The following is a 22662-nucleotide window of genomic DNA, read 5'->3' on the forward strand; positions in this document are numbered from 1 at the left end:
AGCTAGACTGGTGACTGGGAGCGGCCGCCGAGACCATATAACACCGGTCTTGAAAGACCTTCACTGGCTTCCAGTACGTTTCCGAGCACAATTCAAAGTGTTGGTGCTGACCTTTAAAGCCCTAAATAGCCTTGGTCCAGTATACCTGAAGGAGTGTCTCCACCTCCATCGTTCTGCCCGGACACAGAGGTTCAGCGCCGAGGGCCTTCTGGCGGTTCCCTCGCTGCGAGAAGCCAAGTTACAGGAAACCAGGCAAAGGGCCTTCTCGGTAGTGGCACCCGCCCTGTGGAATGCCCTCCCACCAGATGTCAAAGAGAAAAATAACTACCAAACTTTTAGAAGACATCTGAAGGCAGCCCTGTTTAGGGAAGCTTTTTATGTTTAACAGGTTGGCAGGGTATAAATAATAAGTTGTTGTTGTTGTTGTTGTTGTTGTTGTTATTATTACTTTTCTCTGCATCAAGAAGTCTCAAACGCTGCTGTTTCTCCATAGGGGAATCCTTCCAGCTCCTTGATTATTTTGGTGGCCCTTTTCTGAACCTTTACCAACTTGACAATAGCCTTTTTGAAGTGTGGCAGCCAGATCTGTACATATCCCTCCAAAGTGGTCACATCATAGATTTGTATAATGGGATTATGATACTGGCAGTTTTATTTTCAATTCTTTTCCTAACGATCCTTAGCATGGAATTTGCCTTTTTCATGGCCATCACCCACTGGGTCGATGCCTTTCTTGAGTTATCTACTGTGACCCCAGGGTCTCGCTCCTCCACCCTACTGTCAGCACAAGAGAACGGCTGTAAATGGATTCTCCCAAATATTGTCACAGACTCCAGCCTGCTGCAATTGGATGAATGGAAGTAGCAGATTCCACCCAGTCTGCAGGTCATACGTTTCCCAACCTAGGAGTAGTCAAAGGGAAGTGAAGGACACTGTGGTGCTGCCCAAAAATTGTGAGGATGGTGCCTGCTTTGTTCTGGAATTTGATCATGAAAGTTTTTTGACCGAGTGGAAAAAAATAGAATGTAATATGTCTGCATCCAGTGTTTATCAATACCAATACTATATCCCAGGCATGAAAGGAGTGGAAAACATTAATAGGGAGGTGAGGAATGCAATCACCCTTGATTTCTCCAATTACAGAATGGAATATCAATCTTGAAAAAACAGACAAGCAAAGACAAAATATCATTGCAGAGACAGAAGCTTGGATCAATTCTTTCTTTCTCCAAATAGGACCACCTGTTGTTCTGACATCACTGTTGGATGAAGCAGCCATTTCTTGTCCAGCTGAAAGTAAACACATTTGTTACCATCTGCCAAGAAGCAGAGGTAAAGAAAGACTGGAAGGGGAGAAAAGGAGAGGGAATCAGGATTAAATAAGGGGAAGAACGTTGGGTTATCCTTGTTTTGCATTGATTTTGGAATCTGAATGGATTTGGGCAAGAGCACGTAACCATGTGGATTCCAGTGATTGGCCATCCTTACACATGTGATGTCAGGGGAAAGGGTATCCATTTATGGGGTTTTCCTGTTATTTATCAGCCAACAGTGAACTAGCCAGCTAGTTTGTATTGGCTATCTCATCCTGGATAGAAGTCAAGACCTTATTCCACACAGCTACTGAAAGCAGAAAGAAAATGACACCACACAAACTCATGTTTAAATCGAACTTTTCCCTGCAGGTTCCTCCACGTCCGTCTCCAGCTCCTCCTCTGCTCCACTCTCCCTCCTGTTTTCCACCACCGGGCTCACACACACTTCTAGCACACAAACACAGCATTCTATTTTTCTTTTTTGAAGGAGAGGCAGAGGCAAGAGTGGGCTGGTGCTGTCTCCATCTGCTTGTTCCAGAACCATTTCAGATTTATGAGGAGGAGGGATTTTGCCTCAGCTACCCCCCCCCCAAGACATAAGGGATGGGTCAGCCTGGTCCTTCCCACCTGGAAGTTGAATAAACAAGCCAGTGTAGGGATAGCACAATTTGTTCCTGCTCCAGGAGATCTATTGGCTTACCAACTGGACAGAAGAAAGGGTTAACATATGCATCTTCATGCATCTTCAGTGGATGCGTGCTTCCTAAGATCTTGAGCCTAGAATCATGGGTGTACTGCAGGAATGTTGCCTTGCACAGTTCTATCTGCCCACCACAGATCTCTTAATGGGTTGCTGTGACTTACTGTAATAGGGTGTGTCATTTTAGGTGGTGAAACTTAATGTTTGCAAATTGCTTCAGCGAGGGGTCTTAAAAATATGTTTTTGGGTGTGAGGAATTCAAACCTGCTATTATTTTTGTCATTGGACAACATTTAGATGGGCAAATCTATGCTCAATTAAAAAGCATGTAAACAGCTCTCGGAAAGCCAAAGAATTTTAATGTTACCTTCTGAAAAAGTTTACCTTCTGAAAATGTAAGGTAATGCTATAAAATGTTAGCTGATGCTATAATTTTTTTAAAAAAGTTTCTCTGCATAAAACATAGCCTACTAAGCATGAAATATTATTTTGCAATGCTGCAAGTAAAAGTGAACTGACTATGCATGGTTGGGTATTTTCCTAGAGCTCCAAAATACCCTTGAGCTAAATCACCCAAGAGTTTCTCAATACCTTCCATACTAAACACACAGATCAGTTTGTTTTTGAAAGCGTATATTTTGGGTTAAGGGATCTTCCATTCTACCCTCAGGGGAATCGCCACCAACACAATGAATGTTTTATATAAATAAATAACGATGGTTAATCACTGGTTTCAGATTTGGGTAAATTGTTTCTCCTGAATTGTTCTAGACACATGAAATTTATATTTTAGATGAAGACAGACATATTACCTAGAGATCACAGTACAGCTGTCTTGCAAAAAATAACTTTCTCTATGAGGTCAGTAATTTTCCGCAATTTTATGGGGGGGGGGGAATCAGTCACTGAAAAGATATACAGGGTCTTTTTCTAACAATCATTTTCTTTTGCTACCCCATTGCCAAGATTACAGAACTCCCTCTTTACACATATGAAGGCAGGAGCAACACACCTCAAAGGGTCACAAGGGAGTCTCTGAGTTCTCTAAAAGTTAATGTTCATAATTTTGTTCAGTGTTTTCACTGCGGTACCTTTTGAGTGCTTTGCGTATGTAGCTTATTAAGTTATCAAAGCATAGCTTCATTTTAAGGTGGCCAGTTTAAGATTGGAGGAGAGTTCGTAGCATTAATGGAATGTCTTCTTCTTGTGTGGCACCAAAAGGGACACGGCATTGAATTCATGTCTGTCTTTTGCCTTGTGATCACCTGCTTTCATCCCTATCTCTGCTACGGCAAGTTCCAGCATTCCAAACCTGTGAGCAGTTTGCAAAGTCTTGGCAAGAAATAAAATAAATGCAGTGAAAGCAATGTTGGATAGAGACACAGTTAGCCTAGCCTATCATTTGATGGAGTCTGGACTTTAGAAGTGAGCTCTGAAATGACAGCATAAACTTCTCTCCTTGTTATATTTAAGGTTCTGCATAGACTCACTTTCCACTTTTATCTTTCAAAACTGTGTCTCTCACTGCCTGTGACCTCTAACTGTAGCATCCTAAGGCATCTGAGGGTCTCCTGCTCTGCTCACTTTCACTTGCCACCCCTTATGCCTGGAACTGCTCTTCTGAACACATATGTGCCAGCTTTCTCTGTGATTCAACATCCAAGTCTTCAACTAAAGCAAAGTCTGAGTGTATGTGCTTCCGTTAATTCCCTATTTAACATCTCCCTCTGTTGTCTTCCCCATCTAAATTTAGAACGTATGTTCCTTGGGACAGGTTTTTTGTAGCACAGAAAATCTGCAGAGATAACCTCCTAAACATTTGACAATTTGAAGCTGAATTGTGTGAACTGACTGTATTGAAAGTATTGCTTGAAATAATCTGGGGAATTACGAAAATTCCACCTTGTGTATGTGATCCCTTGTTGCTCATTTACACATGAAAGCAACCAAGCGGTAGGCATAACTAAGTGAAAAGGGTCTGTTACTGTAATCTCCCACTTCTACTGTTAACATTTGTCTATGGCTTAGGTTTGGAAGGGACATGTTTCAGTCTGTTATACTGGTTCTGCGAGGACATGGAGCATTGTGAAGGGGATTCGGAAAGAAATCAAAGCGCTCTTGCCAAGGGTGAAAAAGATTATGAGAAGCAAAGGGATCAGCTTGGGAACGTGGAGGTGAGGATCATGTGCAAATGCTGTTGATGAGGTGGGTTGTGTTAACAGACTCTATTGGTTTCTGTTCTTGCCTAAATTCCGTAAGAGAAGATCACATAACACCACTCTGTGATCTTCGGATGAAGGGTGGTATACACATTTAATAAACAACAAAACACCCCAAAATGGTTTTCCCTTACAGCAGGCATGGGAAAACTTTGGCCTTTCAGATGTTGTTGGACTACAACTCCCATCATCCCTTGCCATTGGTCATGCTAGCTGGGGCAACGCTACCTGGAAGGCCAGAGGTTCCCCGTTTTAGGTGTATATCCATCACTAGGCCGTAATAATCCTTCCTTCAGAAGGACAGTGAATTTCAAAAGTTAAAGTGCATTAGGGGGGAATGCTAAAATGGGAAAGAGAAAGTGTGATTTCAACTGTTTTTGCAAGATACGTAGTTACCAGAGGAGGAGGCCACCGCTCTAGTGCACAGCTGTTTAATGCATTAATCTGCAGACATAGTTATTCCCTGGCTGGAGTCCACAGGCTTCCCTAAGACCAAAAAATGAGCTCTGACTGGGTTTTTCGAGTTAGTAAAATCTATGTATGTGTTGTCAGTGCACATCTGGAATTTAGGACTGCTAATGGATCTGCTGTGAAAGAAGAGAAGGGAGAAGTGTCTAGCCAACCAACCCATATGTTAAAAAGCATTACTGCATCGCTGGCAGACAGCCCTTTGCTCTCTTAACTTTGCACCAGTAAAATTGGAATGCTAAAACAGTCAGATAGGGGCTCAGTGCATATGCCTTGAGGCCTACTGGAATGCAGATTTCCCACTCCCACCCACAAAGGAGTATTTAAATAGCAAGCTACTGGGTTGTTTTTTTTTGGGGGGGGGGGACAAATCATCTGCCAACGTATTGTATATTTTATTATCATATCAAACACAGTGATACCACATTAGGTCCCTGGGCTAAATCTGGTAGCCTAACCACTCAGTTGGTAACCCAGAAGCAATGGGGTATGAATGGAGTGGTAGTTGTGGTTCTCGTATTTGCAACCAGTCTAGTTTGGGAAAACTGTACCCTAGTTGAGACGACAGGATTCACGTTATTCCATGCATACTGGGGCAAAGCAATTATGGCAGCCACTTATATAGGAGGAAGCAACATGTGGCCAGGACATATTTTGCTCACCTCATCCCACTGATAAATTTATTCTCCATCACTACCTGTGAGCCTTCCTTTCTTTTCAGTGGTCTGTTTACATCTAGCGCAATGTCTCCATCTTCTTCATTCCAGCAGCAGCAGCTTCCATTCTATTCCCTTTTCTGTAGTCAAAATATGTTAGATGTTTCCCAACCTTTCTGTGACCATTCTGTGATGACCTCCTTCTTACCAGGGACAGCCAGTGAGACCAAGAGTTCCTTTTTAACATTTTGCATCATGAAAAGGGGAACGGAGAAGTGAAACAATGCCTGTTCAGTGATGGTCTGGATGAAGACTAAAATTAATACAAATACACGCCCCCCCCTTCCCATAAAAAGAAAAAGCAGTGCATTAGAAAGCTTTATTGCATGATGTGTTTACATAATGCGGTAGAAGTGAACTTTAAAATTATATCAGATTTCTGGGCACAGGTCAATGGTCAATATTCTAAGCCTGCATGGCACAAACTTTTTAAATCTAAAACAGAAGAGTAATTTGGGAGCAGAGATAGGTGTTGAGTATTTTTAAAAGGAAAATCCTGTTATACTCAATGTAGTGCCAAAACTGGATGAAGATTGCGACAAATTATCAGTGTGCTGGGATGCAGGATTTTTTTTTTTGGGGGGGGGGTTAATTCAAGTTCTTCATTAAGTAAAACTGTGAGGATGAAATATTAAATTCAACATTTTACAGGTCTTTGCCTACAGCCAGGAAAACAACAAAATGAACAATGGTGTGCGTGTGTGTTCCCTGCAGGATATATATTTGACCATGCATGGCTTGTTCTTAAATTACAATTCATAGAATAACACTGCTGGAAAAAAAGCTTATTTTACACTATGCTACACACAAAACAAAGTCTAGTCACATTTACACATTTTTACAATAATTCTTTGTCTAGAAACGTGTCCTTTTCTACTTTAGAACTATATCTTTTTTAAATTCCCAGTTCACAGAAAAGACACAAGCAGTCCAAAGACAGTCCTTTGAAAAGGGAAATGTAACCCAACATCACAAATGGGCTTCTTCATTCACAAAAAAAAATATTGTATTTCACAGCTGTTAAAACTTAGTGATGGATAGTTGTAAGCCATCCATACCTATGCTTTAGGTAGCAAAGTCAAAGTCAAAGTATTTCAAAATTAAAGGATTTCTCCCCTTGCATGTGTTTAAATTATACAGTCTTTAGAATGCTCCTCTGAATTAGTCATGTATCTAGGTGAATTGTTAAGTAACGACATGTGAACTCCACCCCCACTTCACATTAATTAATGAATGTGGAAATTATTTTTACTACAACTTCTAATAAAGAAATGCTTCATTTTGACCAGGAAAACACAAAGCTCTCTGTGCTTTACAGAATACGGAGGCTATTTGTGAAAGTGCAATCTTTTGCTTTACAATCTGGATGGAAGAGGAATCCAAAACTATTTGAAAGGTGTAGAAGACTGGATAAGGAATTCACCGCAAGGCTCTCCTGCACAAATGAATGTGCTCCTGAAATGCATGGGAAAGAGCACTCAAATGGAACTTGCACAGGAGAACTTCCCAGTGGATCGTGTCCAAAATCCAAGTCTCATTAACGTTACATGACTTTCCCTGAATATTACTAGCAACAATATATATATAAAACTAAGAAACCTGACCCACCTAGGCTGCCAGCCTAAACACACTTACCGGGCAGTAAGTCCATTAAATTCAACGGGGCTTACATCTGAGAAAACATATATAGGCTTGCACTGTGCATGTTACTTGCCATGTTCTTGCGTCCAGCAACAGGACTGCATCAGTTTACAAATCTAAAATGGTATCTGCATTCCTGGCTAATAATTGCCTGAGTATGGCTTTCTAGAAAACCTTTGAGTGTTGACGGACGAATGAAAAGTGCACATGGGGATTGGGAGAGCTGCAAATATTCAACCTAAAGCAATTCATTTCAAGGCCATCGACTGAAATTTTTTTTTTTTAATAAATGGGGGTCAGATTTAGAAGTTCAGCTGAAGTTAGTAGGAGCTAGCAACGTTTTTGAAGAATGAACTCTACAGAATGCTGTATGAGTTAAAGGCAGTGGATAGCCTTGATCATGTTGCCAGGCTTTGCGCTGTGACCTGAAGCATCCCACATGCCACACCTTCAACATTTTTGCTTTTACAACCGCCATTCAGAATAGGAGGGGAGACTGAACCATGTGACTTCAAAATAGATATTGCTTCTAGAGAAAACTGCTTGGTTACTTTTGGTGCATTTTTTCCGAATGTTACACTATTCATGCTGAGGAATTCTTTGCATTGCCATTTTTAGCTGAGAGTTCTTTTTGAACTCAAGAAAACAATTACTAAGGCTTGTGAGAAAATGACAGGTAGGGCTCAGCGGACAAATAGATTCCCTTGTTACATAGCATCTGAAATCTGTTATGTAGATGTTTGAACCAACAAAGCAGCGGTGAGTGAAAAATGTAGGTTCTGCTGTGATAGTACGTTTTGAAGCATGTTGCATGGAATTCCTTTGGGCATTTCTGCTGCATGGCTCAAAAGCTACTGTACTGTTGCCACTGACGATTATCCTTCAGTTTGAAGATAGGATTGACTTGGATATTGTTCACTTTCAAAGCCTTGAAACAATTAGATTTTTTGGCAGCACCTGATAAATGCTAGTATCTGTCTATGTCCTTATCAAAGGAACAGCATAACATCATGCAGATGTGTGAACAGTCCCTTGGCAGCAAGGGAGAACTGGAGTACATTACTGAAAACCTTTAAGGCAAACAAAACGAAGGTATAGATTCCCTTGGTGGTGTCTCTTTCTTGCATGCAAACCAGAATCATGAGCACATTTCATTCGGAACACATGAGGAGGTCTGTCAATCCCAGATGAGTACCTATGGCCAAACTTTTAATAAATGGGTGATCGTAGTGAGGATTCAATGAAACTCATTTCATGAGCTCCTGGATTGGTATATGTTAGTGTTTCCATACAAAAAGAAGGCCGGCCCACCACTATTTTGCATTGCAAACTGTTTTGGAAACAGTAGTTTCAAAACAGATGGTTGTTTGGGATAGATACTGGATTTTCAAAGAGAATGACACGACTTTGGTTGGGCCAGTGAAATCCTTGTGCGTGAGCTCAAGTGGCTGTTTGGATCCCAACTCATACCAGCAACCTAGAAAACATTTCCTGTGGGACAACTCCACTGGCATTATAAAAATATTCTGGCGAAATATCTGAGAGGGTTTTATTTGCCAATGGTAAATAAAAAGAGCAACATTGCAATCCTTGAAGGACCAGTTGTACATTTGTTTGCTGTCATGTATAAAATGTGCTTTTTTGGAATACTGGGCTACTGTCTAACTAGTAGGCAGTTAAGGACACCATATTTTACAGGAACAGGGAAGCAGGACCTCTCACCCCTGCTCTCTAGAAAAAAATTATATATGTATCTTCGTATAATCCTAATCTGTTCTGGCTCAATAAGTACCTGAAGTGCTTATGACAAGAGTGCCTGTTAAGAAATGAAATTTCATAAGCTACACTGGGAATTTGACTGAAAAGTAGGTATAAATCTCAGTAATCATAAAAATGGCCAAATGGATGTTGTCAAGCAGACAGGTAAATGCAACCATTTAGGATGGTTCCCCACCACCACCAAAAAACCTGGTTAATGTAAAATGACAGTGTGTGCTCTTCTAGAGCATAAGATCTGTAGCAATTGTAAACATAAATATTGTTTTTGTGCCTGAGCATTTCAACCAGTTTACCAGCTGTGTTTCAGGTCATTTCTCAAACCGTTTTGGAAATTTGCAATAACTTACTACTTTATTATGGAAGAAGATCCTTTGATACAGGAGGTGGGGGATATGCTTTTGATAGCAAGGATTTAGGAACCCCTCTGCCAGAGACTAACCTCAGTCTCCTGAAATAAATGAAATATTGATTAAATACATTCAATTCCCTTCAGTTTACTGGCCAATGCCTTTCCCTCCTTAGTCAAAAATGCACACTGACTGGGTTTATTAAAAAAAAAAAAAACAACCCTTCCATATCATTGCAGAATCACTAAATAAACAGTATGTCAAAATTGAGGGAGTACACACTATCCAGGAACCCTACGGTAGCTGTTACAAGAGACAAACATCCCCTTAGAGGGGCAAGGTCAAAGTTAATAGCAACAGTAAAATCCAGCAGTTGAGTGAGAGAAGCAACGTACAGATGGAATTTCTCACACTCTTTTCTTATAGTTGTATGGCCAGTAATTGGCTTTCTGCATAAAGGCTGTGACTGTAATCCGCCAGAATGATGTGCAACTTTCTCTCAAGTTTGTTTTTCAAGTGTTGAGCCATTGGCTGGCATGGTAACAGTGATGCAATCGTTATGCCTTCTTTAGTACCACTAGCTTAGAGGTATGTTTAAGTGTAAAAAGTTCCCTTTTATACCAGTCTTCAAGAAAAGGGGAAACACTGAATGTGTTTGATTCTTGAATATTTCCACGATAGGGTGTTTCTAAAGAGCTGCTTCATGAAAGCCCTGGAAATAAGCAGAAGGAACCCCTCTCATATACATTCTTTAAACTACATTCCGTACACTTCGGAAAGGAAATCTCTGGATGTTTAAATATCCCCATGATTTGGGGGATGGGGGACAGTTTCCATGTGCAAGGACGGAAACTGTCTCTATTCCCTGTTGTCTTGCGTTCTCTGTTGTTGTTTTCATGGTTTGTGGTGGTGTTGAAAATCTAACTGGAAAGGAGCGTAGCAGGACCTTTGTATAATTCATCCAGTGGGCTTGACAGAGTTATGCTTTGCTACATCAGATTAAGAAAATAGCCTAATCAGCCCACGCATGTGCACAAAACTCCTACTTGACCTTGACAGCAAATCCTCTTTTGTCTCTGGATAGTTGCTGGCATACTGCTATAATTTATATATACATCTCTACAGCTGAGTGACAAGAGGTACTCTGTGCTATCCCTGTGCACCTGTGCTATTATGTTGAATGTGCATGTACATGTTTGTGAGAGGTCCCGGGATAAAAATGTCCTAGTGGAATGAGTTCCTGTAAAAAGGATTTCCCTTCATGCAGGACAGGATGTGTGAAAATTGAAGGCACCTGGACTCGGTAGGCGTGTGTGTGTGCGCACGTTGTGTGTGCATGCACACATGCACGCACATACTCGATATATACACAAGTAGACATACATTTTTACATTCTTTGGTGGAAAGATAAAAATTCATGGCATGTTTCTATTTAACAACATTGTCTTCAGAGAGGTCATTGCAACTGTGACAGAAGTTAGTTTGCCTATTTAAAGAACTGCCCTCGAACTGACAAAATATAGTACTTTACAATTATTACAAAAGGTCACGAGGAAAATGAACATAAACACCTTTCACAAAATACAAAATACGGAAAACCTTCTTAGAGACCACATCAATGCAGCATGAACAAGACAGAACAACATTAGGCAATTTCCACATCACCTCTTCCCCCACAGCCCTGACTTAATTTTACTGGTCTGTTACACACTTTTTTTTTTATTATAGCCCTTTGTGTTGCCTTTTTTAGCCTGCTTCAGTATTAAGAAAATGAATCTAAAAGATGATGGGGAAAGCAGCAAATGGAACTGACGGGAGAATGCTAAACTGAAAGACTGTTGGCAGCCTGTGTGCCTGTGCCTGTATATGACAACGACTCTTCTTGGAGTTGACACGGATGCTGTTATCACACCTGCATCTCTGAAGTGCCCATCAGACCCAGTGCTTTGGCTTCTTCTGGTGTCAGTCCGCTCTTAAGTGTCCTCCTTACTGAGCAGTCACAAAACAGAAAGAAAGAAAGAAAGGATGAAGGTGCAACTAGACACAAAAATATAACCAGCCAAACAAGCAGCTACAAGTACAGAATCAAAGCTTCCCTTCCTGAAGAGTGATTTGTGCATTCTAACAGAGAAATATCCCAATGTACAAAATCAAGACCAAGAGCTGCCCACAACACTGTCCGGTCCAGTTCTGGTCCACTGTCTGGACTGGTTTCAATTAGCACAGCTCAAGGATATGGAAAAGGTGCTTGGACAGGTGAGGGTGACCACCTGTGCTCTTGTCCCTTGCCCAAGGTGGCTTGTACAGGACCACCTCTCCTGGTATGTCCCGCAGAGGACCCTAAGGTCCATGAATAATAATAGCTTAAAGGTCCTGGGCCCTAAGGAAGCCAGGCTATCCTCCACCAGGGCCAGGGCTTTTTCAGTGATGGCTCCAACCTGGTGGAATGCTCTGTCCCATGAGACCAGGGCCCTGCAGGACTTGATCTCCTTCCGCAGGACCTGTGAGACAGAGCTATTCCACCTAGCCTTCAATTTGAATTAGCTTGATCCTCTATTCCCTTTTCCCTTTCCTCTTCTATGAAGAAACCCTTTCTGGGACCCCACATTTAAATTCTTCCCTGATCTCCTTGCTGGCCCTAGTAGGACCAACTTGGCCAGTTAGCCCTGGTGATCATTCGATATCTACTGACTGGGGTTTCCCCCCCCCCCAAAAAAAAATGACCCCTGAATTTTTGAATTTTACTGATATTGATGCTGCATTTTATGTTGTATTCTATGCTGTTTTATGCTGTTTTCAAGTTGCATTTTAATCAATGTTTTATATTTGCTGTTAGCCGCCCTGAGCCCGGTTTTTAAACTGGGAAGGGCGGGGTATAAATAAAGATTTGTTGTTGTTGTTATTTTTATTATTATTATTATTATTATTATTATTATTATTAATTGTAAAATCTGGCAGAGAGCAGGTGGCCTGGGAAGTGACGGCCTCATTGCAAGACAGCTTTGTCCCAGATTGCCTGAAAAAGATGGCAAGGAGACTAGACTAGGAAGGTCTCCCCGGACCTGGAAGATCTGGTCACTAACATCCCTTTCATTGGCAAAATTCTTCAGTGGGTCGTTACCATCCATTGCCATCTTCTTCTTGTTTCATCTCAGTCTGGAATGCACCCTGCTTTTGGCGCTGAGACCACCTTGGTCACCCTGTTATGAAGACTGTGTCGGGACAGAGAGAGGAAAATATGTCCCTGTTGATACACCTCGACCTCTGCAGCTTCCAGTACTATTCAGCATGGTATTCTTTGGGAGTTACTGTCGGAGTTTGGAGCAGCAGGCACTGCTTTGAAGGGATTGTGTTCCTATTTGGATCACCGGCTCCAAAAAAAATGAAGTTATTGTTTGACCCCATGGAGCCTCTGGTGCGAGATTCTTCAGGGTTTGGTATCACAGTAACATCTACATCAGGCATAGGCAAACTCGGCCCTCCAGATGTTTTGGGACTACAAATCCCATCATCCCCAGCTAACAGGACCGGTGGTCAGGGATGATGGGAATTGTAGTCCCAAAACATCTGGAGGGCTGAGTCTGCCTATACCTGATCTACATGAAACCTCTGAGTGGGGTCAGCCATAGTTTTGGAGTGTGTTGTCATCAGTATGCTGGTGACATGCACCTGACTTCTCCTTTACATGGAAGAGATGTGCTGAGCTGGTGCCTGGGCTTGGTAATGGACTAGCAAAAGTTGGCAGCCCAAACGGATGAGAAAGTTGCAAGTGCAGCTTTCTCAAAACTTAATCAAATTCAATGAATGAAAAGCCTTTCCATTTAACAGGTGTTAAGGCCTTCCCATGTTCACTCAAGCTCCCAAATGCTGGGAAACAGACACATTTAGGCAATATCAATATAGCCTGGAGTGATATCCTACCCTGTGGATGTCAGTTGCAGATAAGCTACTGAAAATATAGTTATTTATTTATTTAAAATCAATTCACGTTACATGTTAATTGTCATACACATTCAACATTCTACATAACATATATTATTTCTATAAATTCCCCACACCTAACCCTATAACCACCTCCCCTTTTACCCGAATACCCATGTGACTTCCTTCACCCTCATGCGTGATATCCAACTTGTTACTTAAAAACCCCCAACTCTAATATTGTCTTCATTTTTGTTCATTAGAATGATCATCTGTTAAAAACACAGCTTCTTAACTTAATGGGTTCAATCTATACTTACTGTATCCAGAGATTTCTAATAGAATGATTTTGTACAATATATTCTTCAACACATTTCCATTCCTTTCTTAATTTTTGTTTTGATTGCATTCTGATTGACCCTGTCATCTTGGCTAGTTCAATATATTGACAAAATTTAGTTTGCCACTCTAACACTGAGGGAATCTCTTCACTCTTCCAATATTCTGGCAGCCGCTGTAAGCTACTGAAAATATTTTTAATACTACCAAAGTATCACAATGCTTCTACCAAGCAATTTAGGGATGAAGGAACAAGGACAAAATGAAGCTGACAGAACCAACATCTGACTAAAGTAGAATTCAGGTCTAACACTGCGGATAAAAAAACCTCTGACTATTGTCCTCAAAATTCAGTCAAGCTGGTCATCATCCACACTGCTTTCAGCAATCCAGCATGTGTTTATCCATGCAGGACTACTATTTATTATTGTGCTTTACATCAATATTTGGTATTTTAAAGGTATTCTGGAGACATTTTAATTTTGTCATACCAAATCATAGATTTTTTTATATATGTTGTGAATGCTATAAAAAAAAAATCACATCACGCAGTGCAATTTTTCAAGCATAACTATTAAATGGATGCTGTAGCTAAGATTCCTGCATTGACCCTCGAGATACCTTCCAACTCAAAGATTCTATGATTCTGTTTCCACATTCTTAAGAACTTCAATCTCAGACTGCTTTGTGTGTTTAAGAATGTGGGAATTCATGAAAGATATTTACAAATGAAATACACATGCACTACTTTATCATATGTGGTGGGAATGTAAGAAAGTAAAGAACCTCTGGGAAATGATATATAATGCGATGAAAAAGATGTTGAAATATACATTCCTAAGAAAACCAGAAGCATTTTTACTTGGTATTATAGGCCAAGACATTAATAGGCAAGATGTTAAATTGTTCTTATATGCAACAACAGCGGCAAGAGTATTGTTAGCCCAGAAATGGAAGCAAGAAGAAATTCCAATGAAAGAAGAATGGCAGACAGAATTAATGGACTATGCAGAATTGGACAAAATGACAGGAAGGATTCGAAACCTGCGGGACCAGAGATTTACAGAAGATCGGAAGAAGTATATGAATTATTTGAAGAGCAACTGTAATCAAATTACGCTAGTAGGACTGCAAGAAGTTTTGTAAGGAGAAGTATACGAAGTGTTACAAAGTAGAAAAAGATAGAGATACTGGTTATGAGTTTGAAATGTAACAGGGAAAATAAGAAATGCATACTAAGAGATTAGATTGAAAAAATTTCAGACAGGACTGATGGAATTCAAAAAAATTGATTAAGATGTTTAATTATTGTTGAAAATGGTATGTTAAAAAACTAATAAAAATTTATATATATAAAAAGAAATACACATGCACCACAAAATGTGCCCATGGAATAACGAATCTGCCAAGATCTCATGTGAGCTTAAATATTCAAGAGAGAAGTCATTCCACGGTTTCAAATGGATGGGATAAATTTGGATTTCTTAAGGCAGGTTTGCACCAGCATTAATTGGTTGATGAGTGTAACATATCTCTATTTGTTAGGACTGTGAGACGGATATGAATGTAGGCTTTGTGAATAGCGCTCTTGCAAAAAGCCTAAGAGCTGTATGCTTAATTGACGCTAACCTAGCATTTCAGGTATATGTGGTTCAGTTGCATGAAACTTTCATTCCGTAGCAGCGATCCAAAAACAATTGAGGAATGGATCCATTTTGAAGCTGACTTTGGTTCAATTCAATGTCATGTTGAGATTTTGAACATCAGGCTGGTGAGAGAGCTGGGATTTATTAGGTTAGTGGAAAGGGGCTTCTGCCTAAACATCAACAGAGTCTTTATTCCCTGTTGATGTTTTCCACTGAACACAAACGAGAACCAGCACCATGGAATAATATATAGCATATTCATTACCATCATTTTTTTGCTCCCCAGTTCCCCAGGAGCAAAGGAGGCCTGGCAAAGATGAGAAACACATGGGGCCTTGATATAGAGGAGGGGATAAGAATGGACAGCAGCTACACAGAAGAAATGTCCAATACAAGGCTGCATCAATAGGAGTATAGCATCTAGATCAAGGGAAGTAATAGTGCCACTGTATTCTGCTCTGGTCAGACCTCACCTGGAGTACTGTGTCCAGTTCTGGGCACCACAGTTCAAGAAGGACACTGACAAACTGGAACGTGTCCAGAGGAGGGCAACCAAAATGGTCAAAGGCCTGGAAATGATGCCTTATGAGGAACGGCTAAGGGATCTGGGCATGTTTAGCCTGGAGAAGAGGAGGTTAAGGGGTGATATGATAGCCATGTTCAAATATATCAAAGGATGTCACATAGAGGAGGGAGAAAGGTTGTTTTCTGCTGCTCCAGAGAAGCGGACACGGAGCAATGGTTCCAAACTACAAGAAAGAAGATTCCACCTAAACATTAGGAAGAACTTCCTGACAGTAAGAGCTGTTCAACAGTGGAATTTGCTGCCAAGGAGTGTGGTGGAGTCTCCTTCTTTGGAGGTCTTTAAGCAGAGGCTTGACAACCATATGTCAGGAGTGCTCTGATGGTGTTTCCTGCTTGGCAGGGGGTTGGACTCGATGGCCCTTGTGGTCTCTTCCAACTCTATGATTCTATGATTCTATTCTATGATTCTGAGGCAAGCTGCAAGGAATAAGCACATGGGCAAATTATAAGTGAGTGATGCCAACGTATGGAGAACCTCAAGTCCATGATGGGGGAAGGGCTGCTGAGAATTGCAGTGGAAAGGAAGGGAAAGCCAGTGTCAGCTCATTTGCATTGCTGGGATGTTTGCCCGCTCTATACAAATGTCTGCGTTACCTTTCCAAGGAAATGGCCACATGCAGGATCTCCTCCTTTAGCACTTTGGGGAAAGTAAATGTTATGTACTGTTCTCACCCTGGGCCAGCAGGGGGATACTGTAGATAGTTATGCAAATGAAGGATCGAAAGTGACGTTCAGTGATTGGATAGTTTTAGAAAGTTGCTACAGTATCGTTGTACTGGAGCTCTATATTAGCAGGCTGACTGAGCCCTTCAGTTCAGTTCTGTTCTGGCCTCTGAATAAACAAGAGCTGTTTGAAGAATCGCTGTGTCGTCTGATATGTTCACCCACAACTTAACAGTAAATGTGCTCTTAAGCACATGCCAGCTAATGAGAACCAAGGGCAGCTTGGTGAAAACACTCTTAATCTGCAACAGCATTAACCAGCTTGACTGCCAATTCATTGCACTTTGTTCACTCTCTGTTGCTGTCTCTCCTTTGGTCTAACGTCACAAAAATGCTAAAAGAATGAAGAGGGCATTAGAAAGCTGGTTTTTATTGATTGGAGTTCTATTCCACCCTATCTCAGTGGCTCAGGGAAGGCTACAATGCCTTTAAAACCCTCTAAAAATGTGTCTTTACATACATCAAATCAAAAAGCTGAAGGACTAACTGTATGCCTCTTACTCATTTATACAGCAATTAAATGTGCGCACAGTTTTACAGAGTGGCCCTGGATTTTAAGAGGTGCTAGCCAAATGGTCCACTGGCTTCTGCATTCAGCTAGTGGTGCTTCTCGAGAACTCCCAAAGAAGAGCTGGGCAAGGAAAATGTGCAGGCTGTGGGTACAAATATAGCCACAGCAAGTTCCCATTTGAACTTCTGAAGTGCCGCCAAAATCAGGAATGACTGCATCTTTGGCAGGCAGCACTTTTCAGTAATGTCTGAAACTGTTCCGAGGGCCAAACAATACAGGACGATAAGCACTTCACATGTGTTTTTTATTTTATTTTTATTTTCTTACGCTTATATTTCCACCTTTCTTCTAACGCGGAGCCTAAGGTGGTGCAAATTTGAGTGCGCTTCTGAGCAGATGCCCTATTGACTTGTGAGGACACTGAAGTACGGGAACACACAACTGTCTTATGCTACTTAGCCCTGGATCAAAAATAAGAATTCTGTTCTATGGAGTAGCCAGTCTCAGGGTTTGTCTACTGTATGCATGGAACTTTGCACTTGGACAGGGGGCAGCAGGGTCTGGGCAATTAATTTTTTTTATTCTTAGTTCGAATGCTAATATGAAGACTTCTTCAGTTGTCATAGAGTTCTGTCTGAATAAAAGGTCTTGACCTTGCATACAGACATGCCTGTGACAGTTTAAAAAACAACATTCATTCTATTGTTGAACAATAGATTTGGATGGTACTCTTATCTTTGGTGTGGTAAGGCAAAAGTGCATCATGTGATAAGAGGTGCCTTATTTGAAGTCTGGGAAAGAAACAAGAATTTGTTGGAAAGGAAAACACCGTGGTGGCTGTCACCAATTGCTATATTAACAGCTAAAAAACTGAACATACTAGGAAGAGGGGCCACATATGAGGAAATTTTGATGAAGGCTGAAAAAGGTTGGAAATTAAAGCCCTATGAGTGTATTGCTGAAAAATTGACAGGATGGTTGCAATACCATCAAGTCAATGATGTCTTTAAAGAGGATAAAAAAAATAGGATTTGAGGACAAAAAATCGAAATTTCAAATAGATATTTTAGAGAGTAAATCCAAGCTATTATCAAAAATGTACAATCTCTTACTAGAATGGAACACAAAAGATGAATTTATAAAAGAGGCTATGATAAAATGGGCTATTGATTTAGGACATAACATAGAATATGATGTATGGGCCAAACTCTGGAATGAGAGCATAAAATTTACTGCTTGTTCTGCCTTAAAAGAAAATGTTATGAAGATGGTTTATCGTTGGTATCTCACTCCCACCAACTTGGCAAAAATGTATAGAACAAGTAGTAAAAGATGCTGGAAGTGCAAGGATTTCTTGACGGTGATTTCTATCACATGTGGTGGTCTTGCAATAAAATAAAAGAGTTTTGGGATACGGTTTACAACAAGTTAAAAAAGATGTTTAAGTACAGTTTTCCCAAAAAGCCGGAAGAATTTTTGCTAGGTTTGGTGGGAGAAGGGATTAAAAAGATAGATCAAAGATTTTATTTATATGCAACAACTGCAGCCAGAGTTCTGATAGCTCTAAAGTGGAAGCAACAGGAGATGCCGACGATAAGAGAATGGCAGATAAAGTTGGTTGAGTATGCTGAGATAGCTAAATTGACACACAGAATTCACAATCAGGAGGAGACAAAGTACCAAAAAGAATGGAGTAAATTTATGGTTTATATAAGTGAGAATTGTACAAATACGAAAACGTTGGTAGGATTGAAATAATTCTCATGTCATGGCATAATTTATAATTAAAGAATCTGTAAACTATAGAATGGAATAGGAAAACTGGTGGAAGGGAAGGACGGAAGCTAATGGATCTATGAAACACAAAGTAGGATACATGTAACAAGATGTGATGTTTTGGTGGTGGGTGGTGGGGGTTGGTTGGTGATTGTAAATTTCAATAAAAATCATATTAAAAACAACAACAACAACAACAACAACAACAACATTCATTCAACTATCAAATAAATGCAGTAGTCAAACTATGGGCGACAAAGCTGGAGGACCCTTAATGAAATCCACATGTCTCACTCCTTGACTCTTTGCAATTTTAGCCAACCCCTGCATCCCAGCAGCCTTCTAAAATCAGCAGCTCAAGGGAGCATGCTACTGTACTTTTGGCTTCCTAGAGATCTTTTCTACAGCATATGGAACGCACCTGTGTACACGTACATAAACAAAACAAAAAGGACAATCAGTTCTACTTACTGGTTCATCAGGTGTACTTACATGACTTCCTGTTTGCTCTTGACCGCTTCCTTTCTCTAGGCACTGCTCGCTGACTTGGCACTTGTGTGGCAGACTTGACGATGCGATCCATGATCTCGTCTGCTGCATCATCTGTAGCATTAGGTGAATCATCATTGCCAGTGTTCCACGAGCCAACGCGACCTGGAAAATGGAATGGGCAACACACCATGATTTCATATTCCACGTTGTTCTGATGGTTTTGACAAGTAAGAGCATGTCCTAATATTTTATAATATCGGCCACCAAGATTCAGGTTCCGTTTCACTAACCTCTGGTCTGTGAAATGCCTTGTCGAATTTTGCAGAGCCCCAGAAAACTTCCTAGAACTAGGTCAAATGTGAGTAATAGTTCATCAGGTTGGTTCCATGCCACATAATAATTTGGTTCAGGGCTTACCCAGGAGCACCACCACCCAAAAGATTTTTAAACTGTAATTTATGTAATTAAACCAGTGTGTACAGTATTAGAAGTTGAAGAGGGAACAATAGCTGGGAAATGATGGGAGTACAAATGTGAACTCACATACCACAGGTATGGTTTTTTTCAGGTATACCCATGCATGTATTATGAATCTCTGCTACACACACAATATTTGTGTTCTCCATTAATCCTGCTACAATTGAATAGGATATAACTGGATAAAGATTTAAGCAGGAATATACCTGTAATATATGGGACGCAGGTGGCGCTGTGGGTTAAAGCCTCAGCGCCTAGGACTTGCCGATCGAAAGGTCGGCGGTTCGAATCCCTGCGGCGGGGTGCGCTCCCGCTGCTCGGTCCCAGCGCCTGCCAACCTAGCAGTTCGAAAGCACCTCCGGGTGCAAGTAGATAAATAGGGACCGCTTACCAGCGGGAAGGTAAACGGCGTTTCCGTGTGCGGCTCTGGCTCACCAGAGCAGCGATGTCACGCTGGCCACGTGACCCGGAAGTGTCTCCGGACAGCGCTGGCCCCTGGCTTCTTAAGTGAGATGGGCGCACAACCCCAGAGTCTGTCAAGACTGGCCCGTACGGGCAGGGGTACCTTTACCTTTACTTTATACCTGTAATGGTGAGCTTTCAGAAAGACAGAGCCCACTGAGCACAAGCCACTGAATTTCTGAAATTGTTTTGTGACAAGCAATGGTCACACAAAGCAACAACTTTCCCCACAATTATTTCTCTTTCTCTCTGTGGCTAGTCTGCACCACACAGCAAGAGTGTGGTATGCACACCACACAAGCCATACTTTGGCTCAGAATGGCTGCATGAAGATAGCAGCTCCTAGCAAGGAGCTCAGGCCCACTTCTCAGGTCAGCACAGGACAGCACCTAGGCAAGGCTTGCCTGAATGTGTTGCCCAAATCTGGGACCAAGATTATGTTCTTCTCCTGTTTAACCATGACCTTTAACAATGATGCAAAGGTTATATAGATCATAGTTAAGGAAAACAGACTTCAACGAAAATCTCAGGTTCAGCTCACAAGCTAATCCAAATCTTGGTCTCCTCGAGAGCAAGCGGGGGTGTGCCGAGACATGGTTTGGCTTAGTGTGATGTGCTCCCTCATTTGAATTTCAAAACCATTATTTGGCAGTGAAAATGTGAAACAGAAATGGATGGATGTATCAGCAACAAAGACTGTTGACAGTCCTCTTCTAAATTGGCTTCGGGTTTTGAAAATAGCATCTGATGTTAAGAATTTCCTCATGGCTTCAAGATTCCTGTAATACTTCACTCAAATTACAAGCAGGATCATGATCTCATCTTTGTTGGTTGGCATCCCCACTTCAGTATAAAAGGCCTAGAATGCTTGAAGCAGCTACCCAATACGTTGAACTGCTTTAGTGGAAACTCATGTGGATATTTGGTTATAATTAAAATAACTATTTGGGAGATCTTTTCATTTTTGTATGACTATCACAAATCGTTCTTGAGTGGATTTAGTCATGGCACACCAAACCAAATTGGAAAGTGAGTCCGTCTACATGTGCAGCTGAAGGGAGATTTGTGGCTTCTTCTCCTAGGTCTGCTTTGGGATCTCGGGCGTAACGGAGCTAAACCTAATGAGACAAGTTTCTTGATTGGATCTACCACTGCTTTTCAAATGTTTAACAGCAGCCAGAGGAGGAGATGTTTATCAGGATTGTAGCTCACTGGAGGTGGGGAGTTAATTCTTCCTCAGTGGAAATTGCTCCTTGAAGTTGCAAGCAGGTGGTTTATTTATGGCAGGCTACTTAATATCGCAGCCTTCATTCCAACAGATCCCAGGGCAGCCACACAATATAAAATACTTGGGTCATGAACCCAACTTTGAACAGAGAACAGGACCATGACAAAGAGCGGGAAGAGACAATTGGATTGAGAGAGCCAGTGACTCAAGCTTCAGAGCGATTAGACCTGGACCCCAATATGGAGCCCCCAAACCGAGAAGTCCTCAAAACAGCACCCTCTGAAGAAATGACAATCTCCACAATGGGGACCGCCCACAAAGACCTTTGACTAGATGTGCACACTTGCTTTTCCAGGGGTGTCTCATCCCGTTTTGCTTCTCCTCATGGGAGAAAGTGGCGGCTGGGACGACTTCAAGCAATATCTCGTGGGAGCCCTGTGAGATCTTGCCAGAACCAGGAAGCCACTGCTGCTTCTCCTCGCTTCTCCAGTGGGCGGGCAGGGTGCCTGCAGGGCCCCCACCCCTTGAATTCCACCATCTGAGGCAGCTGCCTCAGCCTGCCTCATGGGTGGGCTGGCTCTGCACTCTTCCTACAAATCCCATGGACTAACTTCCTCCAAGCAGCCTCATTGGGTGAAACGTACTATGTTTTGCACCACACAAGTCAAATAAGGTAAAGGTAAAGGTACCCCTGCCCATACGGGCCAGTCTTGACAGACTCTGGGGTTGTGTGCCCATCTCACTCAAGAGGCCAGGGGCCAGCGCTGTCCGGAGACACTTCCGGGTCACGTGGCCAGCGTGACATCGCTGCTCTGGCGAGCCAGAGCCGCACACGGAAACGCCGTTTACCTTCCCGCTGGTAAGCGGTCCCTATTTATCTACTTGCACCTGGAGGTGCTTTCGAACTGCTAGGTTGGCAGGCGCTGGGACCGAGCAGCGGGAGCGCACCCCGCCGCAGGGATTCGAACCGCCGACCTTTCGATCGGCAAGTCCTAGGTGCTGAGGCTTTAACCCACAGCGCCACCTGCGTCCCCCTCACACAAGTCAAATAGCAAGGTATATTTTATTTGTAGCAGGGAAGGGAGTCTTCACCCAGGAATGATATGGTGTGTGTGTGTTTGTGTCTGTGTGATAGTACTTACCCAAGAATGCAGCTATTCGAAGTTTTTGGTTTTTTAAAGAAACTGCAGGAAATCTGACAATGAATCTCCTAGCCTTGAAGCTTCATTGACTCATATCTACTTTTCTCAAAGGGCGACAGCAATAGCTTTCTATAGAGTTTCTCAATAAACTGTACACAGCATATCTTATGTACC

General features: G+C 41.7%; 1 protein-coding gene and 1 long non-coding RNA gene across 11 annotated transcripts in view; one reads left to right on the forward strand and one right to left on the reverse strand.

Annotated features, from left to right (window-relative positions):
• Nucleotides 1–453: 453 nt before the first annotated feature.
• On the forward strand, nucleotides 454–5241 carry LOC307201110. The gene is made up of 3 exons (XR_013832549.1): nucleotides 454–1332; nucleotides 2810–3705; nucleotides 4045–5241. It is a non-coding gene; the product is annotated as an uncharacterized lncRNA (long non-coding RNA).
• Nucleotides 5242–5724: 483 nt separating this feature from the next.
• The window catches only part of FHOD3 (formin homology 2 domain containing 3), a 340976-nt gene continuing 324038 nt past the window's right edge, over nucleotides 5725–22662 (reverse strand). For all 10 annotated transcript variants that reach the window (XM_079949216.1, XM_079949224.1, XM_079949223.1 and 7 more), the window contains 2 exons: nucleotides 19180–19341; nucleotides 5725–11175 (listed from right to left, as the gene is read on the reverse strand). In XM_079949216.1, the coding sequence (XP_079805342.1) occupies nucleotides 11093–11175; nucleotides 19180–19341 (245 nt within the window). In that variant the 3' untranslated portion in view covers nucleotides 5725–11092. The remainder of the gene's footprint in view (nucleotides 11176–19179; nucleotides 19342–22662) is intronic.

Source organism: Podarcis cretensis, assembly GCF_951804945.1.
Source record: "Podarcis cretensis genome assembly, chromosome: 13".
Classification (NCBI taxonomy): Eukaryota; Metazoa; Chordata; class Lepidosauria; order Squamata; family Lacertidae; genus Podarcis; species Podarcis cretensis.